The sequence below is a fragment of the Arachis duranensis genome, chromosome 4 (assembly GCF_000817695.3).
Source record: "Arachis duranensis cultivar V14167 chromosome 4, aradu.V14167.gnm2.J7QH, whole genome shotgun sequence".
Taxonomy (NCBI): domain Eukaryota; kingdom Viridiplantae; phylum Streptophyta; class Magnoliopsida; order Fabales; family Fabaceae; genus Arachis; species Arachis duranensis.
Window position 1 is genome coordinate 73,947,235 of NC_029775.3, and position 6,545 is coordinate 73,953,779.

Consider the following 6,545-nt stretch of genomic DNA (forward strand, 5'->3'; position numbering starts at 1 on the left):
TTCTTATTTATAATTTAAAATTTTAGTAATTAAAAAATAACGAAAATTTTATGTTCTTTAATTTAAATATTCAGACTTTTAATTGATGATAAAATAATATTTTAAAAATAATTATTTTATATTTAATTTAATTTTAAATTATTACTCTATTCTTTTATTTTTAATAAAATTACTACACTACCTTTACCTATTTTAATTTAAAGAAACCCTATCCTAAAACTACGCACACACTCTCATTAACACTGATTCAAACACTCAGCCGCTACCCCTTTTTTCCCCTCAGCACCATAATCCTCACCATCATCCTTACACACACAAAAATGCACCCACACTCACGGAGAAGAGAGAGAGCAGAGAAGAAAAAGACGGAGACGCCGCCGATGAGTGTCACTGCTACCGCTGCCGTCGACACTGCTGCAGAAAGGAGAAGATGAGGACGACGTGACAAGGGGAGAGAGTAAGAGAGAGATAGACAGAGAGAGAGAGAGAACGTGTCGTCGCGTCTCGTTGCCGCCAGTGCCATCAAGCCTTGTCACCATGTACATTACCGCCCCCTGGAGTCGTGGAGTTTGTTGCCATTGTTGAGAGAGAGGAGAGAGCTCGAGAGAGGGAGGCAGAACGCGAGGAAGCCGCCATTGTCACCGTCGTTAGAAGCTGCCACCATCACTATTGTGGGTGTAGGGGACCGTCGCCTTCATGGTGGGGTTAGACCCGTCACTGAACTAGGCTGAGGGAAAAGAAGACGCAATGGAAGGGGAGCCGTTCACCACCGCCGTCGCTGCAGCTACGTTACCGCACCTCTGTCGCAGAAAAATGACATTGTCCTCGTCGAGAAACGCTATTGGAGTCAGCCATTGGAGCCGCAATTACTCTGATCTTTGTTTCTTCTTGGTACAGTAAGTTGGTTTGCTCCGAAAATCCTTTTTAGTGGTTGTTCAGTTATATATTGCTGGGATTTTTGCGGTGTTATTGCAATAGGGTTGAATTTCGGTTATTGCATGTCATGTTTGGAGTTGCTGTTGTTGTTGTGGAAGCGTAGTAGAGCTGTGGTTGCGGCTGCCGCTGTTGCAGGCTAGCAGAAAGAGGATTTTGTCACATACCCGAGTCGCAATCGAGGTAGAAATTTTTCTTAAAACTTATTTTATATCATAGGGTTGTTATAAATAGATATTGACGGAAAAAAATATATTTTTGTGATTATGTGAGTGTGATAGATTAAACTAATTTGTTTTTGAATGGATGTGATTGAATTATTGATTGTTTAAGTTGGCGTGTGGTTGTTGATGAAAATTGATTTAGAAAGTTTATTTGAATACTTATACTGAAAAGTGAATTTATGTTAGAAACAATTTGATATTGAAATTGGTTTGATATTTGAAAATGATTTGAGATTTGGAAATGAATTGATATTGGAATTGGTTTGATTTTGGAAATGGTTGAGAAGAATTTGAAAAATGGTTTGGTTGGGATCCAAGAAGAGTGGCAAATTCTGAGTTTTAGAAGAGATGTTGGCAAAATTTTATGAGAAGTTGGAAGTTTTATTTTGGTTAATTTGATTAAAGAACCATTTTATTTGATTTTGATTTTACTAAAAAAAAGAGTATGTTTTGTATGTTTTAGAGAATTTAAAGAATTTGAATTTGATTTGTCGCAACAGAATGTTTTAAACTTAGAAATGAAATTAAAATTGATTTTAAAAACTTGTTTTAAATAAAACGTGACTTTTATAGTTATGTTAAATTGAGATTTTCAAGAATTATGGAATAAAGGTTGAGAACCTTGGGAATACTTTAAAGTTGAACTTGAGAATGAAGTGAAAAGTGGTTTTAGGTACTTGGTTAAAATCAAAAGTGATTTAAGAGTTATGCTTTTGAGTATTTCAAATGGAATTGAAGAAATGGATTATTGAAGATAATTTAGGACTTTAGATTTGGTGAAACGAAATAATTGTTAAGTCTTTTTGGGAAAGTCTCGAACTAAAGAAATGAAAAGAAATATGTTTTGGGTACTAGATTGAATGGAAACAAGTTTTATTGAATTGATTCCAATTAAAGATAAGGTTGAGAATTCTCTCTCTTATCGCACCGGGGAGTTGGATAGAAGGTTAAGGATTCCCTCCGCTTTAATTCTATATTATTAATTCGATTTTTGGTTATATTTGATTATGTTTGATTGGAACTCCCTCAGTAGATGCAAGGGTGTGGTTCGTCCTACTTGCTCCGGGTTGAGAATGGGATTTAAGACTCCCTGGCTAAACACAGTGGTTCGCGCCACTTGTTCCAGGTTGAGATTGAGACTTCCTGGGTAGATGCAGTGGTTTGCCCCACTTGCTCTGAGTTGAGATTTGAGACTTTGTTGACCTCCGCCGCAAGATTTGGTCGTACACTTAGACCTTTCCAGATAATTCCTCCAAGGAAAATGAATACCTCTTCGGGATGCGCGCATTGAGGGATTATCTAGGGTTCACTACCGAACATGTCGGGTTTGGCTGTATAACCAACAGATGAGCTCATTGGTCATAGGATAGGCATGCATCATTCGCATCTATGTGACATTGTTTGGGTGTGAATATTGCATTTGGTTGCCTATGTGAATATTTCTATATAACTGCCAATTGCCGTACTTGCTGTAATTGCTCTTGATTGTGTTTGAATTTTATTACTTGCGATTGTGACTAGTTGGTTCGCAATATGGTGGTTTGAGTGGTGATTTGATTATGCTTTGGGTTGGAGGCCTTGATTTGATTTTGTGTTGGATCGAAGGTCGTGAGTTGATTTGTGTTGGGCTGAAGGCTGAGATTTTGTTATATTTAGGCTGGAGGCTGTGTTTGGATGAATCGGTGGTAAGTTTGGTTAGTATGATCCTCTGGTATGTAATGATACCCTTTTGATATTATGTTTGATTGTCTTTTTTAAATTCAAAATATGAATTTGGATTTTCAGATAACTGACGGTTGGTTTTAAAAAAGATTCATAAGACAAAGCGATGATCACTACATTTGAAAATAATTTTCTTTTAAATATCTTCTTATGACAATTCTAAAACTTCTATGATGAGACTGTGTGGTTATGTTCTCACCCCTACATCCAACATTTTTAGAAAATGGAAGAGGAAGGCTTTATTGATTCTACTAAGCATTTGGACGTTTATTTTTTGTATTTTTAGTTATTATTTTTTCTCGTCCTTATTATTTTTACTACATTCTTGTAAGAGGAATAGGAGTCAGAATTGCAATAATATGTGTGTATATAATATTTGTAAGTTGCTTTTGTAAAAAGTTTTGTATATATGTATATGCATGTTTGTAAAAAGTGAAAAAGAACTTTCAGTTTTCAAAGAAAACAGCGATACGATTTTGAATTAAAGGCTCCTATTTTATTATTAAGTATATAAAATTCGTCGTAATATTTTTGCTATCAGAATGGCATAGCCGTAAACGTAACATTCTAATAATAAGAATGTCACATAACCCGGGTGCTACCAGGATATATTCAGAAGGCAAAAATCGGGTATTGTGTACCCGAGATATGCCCTTAATGGAAAAGTGGGCACAATGCCCGAGATACATTATAATACTATATAAGGAGTGTGTAGCCGAGATCCATTGTGTCATTTCAGATTTTTAGAGTTTTGGTTAATTTTAAAAGCATACATAACTAGATGAGAGGGTTTACGTTTGATAAAAAATATTAAAAGACTGAATGCAACCTGACATGTGGTCGAAGCATTGAATTTTGAGGTCAGTTTATGTATCTCTTATTTTTAATAGGGAATTAGTTAATATGTTTTGATTTATTTAGCTTTTGGTTAATTAGTTAATTAGATTTTAGTATTTATTTGGATGAGATTTGTTGGAATAGTAGACGATTAGAATTTGATTAGGTATATATGATATAAATTTTATTTGTTGTGTTAGTTTATTATAAAATAATTATAATTTTTATTTGTTATTCTTAATTAAATAATATATTCTCTTGTGCATTATAATTTTTATTTGTTAATCAATTATTAAATAATATGTTCTCCTGTGCATTAAATTGTTAATGAGTGATGCTTAAATTTAATTAAATTATATTATTAAGTAAATAATAAATTCTCTTATATATAGTTATATAATCATATGCATTCACTTATTTAATTAAATTTAATTAAGTTACATTCATAATTATTTTATTGTAAAGCAATATTAAACGCAATAGGCAATAAGTTTTAGAAGTTTAATAAATAGTTGTTGTAAAGTCATCTCGGATGCTTTGACCCATCGTGTGATTTTGGGGATTCCGTCGCCTGATGTACTACTACCTTATATCAGGGAGGCTGAGTTTGGACATACAGTAGAGTTAAGAGATTTCATCTTCGACAATATCTTACTCTCTGTATTTATAGAGTGTTGGAGACCAAAGACCCATACTTTCCACCTTTCGTAGGGTGAGGTCACCATTACATTCCAGGATGTGGCATATCATATTGGATTGCGCACAAATGATGACTCGATAGGCGACTGCACTAGAGATTTTCAGCAATTTCATAGACACCCCACATGGTAGTGGGTTGTAAATTTGCTCAATGATAAGCCAACACCCCAGTCCGAGGGCTAATGAGGCTACTCTCCTCCAGTATACCAGATGTTACTTACTTATGTTGACCGGGAGATACTTGTTTACAGACAAGTCAACCAACCTTGTCCCTCTCAGACAGCTACCGCTTCTGGAGGACTTTGATAGTTGCATACAGTTGTCATGGGGTTCTGAAATGCTGTCTCACACCTATTATTCATTGTGCAGCGCTGCCTGACAGGATATGATGGATATTATCGAGTACATACCGTTAGTTATGTCGTGGATCTACCACAGGTTCCCGACTTTCTGTCTTGTCGGATACGACATTCTCAGACTTTCTCTTGCTTGGAGGTAGTTATTTAATATTTTTGTTGTAATAATAAGAATGTGCAATATTAAAAACTAACTGAATTTTTTTTGGTTATCAGGTTGGTAGGACAACCATTATGACAGAGGCCTTAGATTGCGGCGCAGGATGGATGCCTTGAGGTTTGACGAGTTATGATGTTTGGAATCTTCATATGTTATTCACAAATTACTCTTCTAGTACTAAATATAGTATTATGCGTGTTTCCAGTTTTGGTGGACACTGTACAATGATCCCTAACTACTACAGATGACACCCGACAAGATTGGTCTACCATGTACATCAAACATTATACTGATGTGCTTATCTTCTTCAACCCAAAACGTCCTATTTTTTTAAAACCTCCACTAGACAGCGCTGATATGAATCTATATGCTACTCGGCTAACCTCCTTCGAGCCGATTAATTGCTCCCATATTGATCTAGATAACATTCTTAAGCACATCTAGAGAATCAACACAGAAGTGTGCAGTATCATAATTAAATTGCACTCAAATATTACTCCCTCATCACTATTTTTCATGATTCCATTAGGATAAACTACTAAAAAAAAACTGATTACTAGCCATTTTTTTTGAAAAAGAAAGAAAGAAAGAATAGATAGCATAAAGATGAATGTAGAATAGATTGCACACGAAGTTGCATATATAGATATTTTCGTATCTAGAGTTCAGAGATCCCTATTTATTTAAGCACGTACCCCGAGGACAGTGCCACCATACTTATTATGGATGTATCTCGAGTACAGTGCCATAAAATTTCTTAAGGCTCTATCCGAATGCAATGCACCCGACTTGTGCACGTATTTTAATATTGCTTGTATCCTAGGTATAGAATACCCGAATTGTGTTTTTTTAGGTTTTGGTATCTCTATATCCGGGATGTATAAGGTTAACATAAATGCGTAAATACGCTATATATTACACATTTTTATAAATATTATATTTAAATAATTTAAATAAAATATTTCTTTTCTCCATTGTATCATGTTATATTGGAGAAATACATCGGTTATTCGCTCCAGGGTTAGCACCTTTTCGCTGCCTCCAACTCAGCATTGTATCGTGGCCATTAAGTTATGTATTTTCAAGGTGAAGTAACCCAAATTTAGATTCTCTAAAGGGAAGAAATTGGTAAAGTAGTAAAATAGAGAGTTAATTAGCATTAATTTTGTAATTTTTATAAAATATGTGTTCTATTATCTTAATTTAAGAGTGATTAATTTTTTACTTTACTATTTTACCAACTTTTTTAGTTTAGAAAATTTTCATTCAAGTAATCCAAAATTTTTATTTTGTTCTTAAAAAATAAATAAATATTGTGAATAATTTCATAAATGTTTTTATTTTATTTGAAGAATATACTTTAAGTTGATTTTGAAATATTATTTTATCATCTATACTAACTAATAGTTAGTAGATAATACCACAACAAATTATTGATTTAAATAAAACATTAAAAGAAAGATAAAAGAGCAGAGGAAAACGAATTTGGATTTTTTAAATTTTAAATTTGTATTTTAAAAGATAAAATATGATCTTCTATTTTTAAATGATTTATCTCTCTATTTATTTTTAATTTTATCTATAAAATAAATATTGAAAGATCACACTTTATTC

General features: G+C 33.5%; 1 protein-coding gene across 4 annotated transcripts; it reads left to right on the forward strand.

Annotated features, from left to right (window-relative positions):
- Positions 1–244: 244 nt before the first annotated feature.
- LOC107484654 (uncharacterized) lies at positions 245–5,759 on the forward strand. 4 transcript variants are annotated; one of them, XR_008008268.1, is made up of 5 exons: positions 245–896; positions 979–1,116; positions 4,785–4,910; positions 4,988–5,048; positions 5,137–5,759. XR_008008268.1 is itself a non-coding variant. In XM_021140531.2 (5 exons), the coding sequence occupies exons 1-4, from the start codon at positions 748–750 to the stop codon at positions 5,045–5,047; spliced, it is 438 nt and encodes a 145-aa protein (XP_020996190.1). In that variant the 5' UTR covers positions 245–747; the 3' UTR covers positions 5,048–5,057; positions 5,137–5,759. The 4 variants fall into 4 exon arrangements, 2 of the variants coding, with proteins under 2 accessions (XP_020996190.1, XP_015960690.1); XR_008008267.1 differs by having other exon boundaries at positions 1,014–1,116; positions 4,313–4,910; XM_021140531.2 differs by having other exon boundaries at positions 1,014–1,116; positions 4,988–5,057.
- The last annotated feature ends 786 nt before the right edge of the window (positions 5,760–6,545 follow it).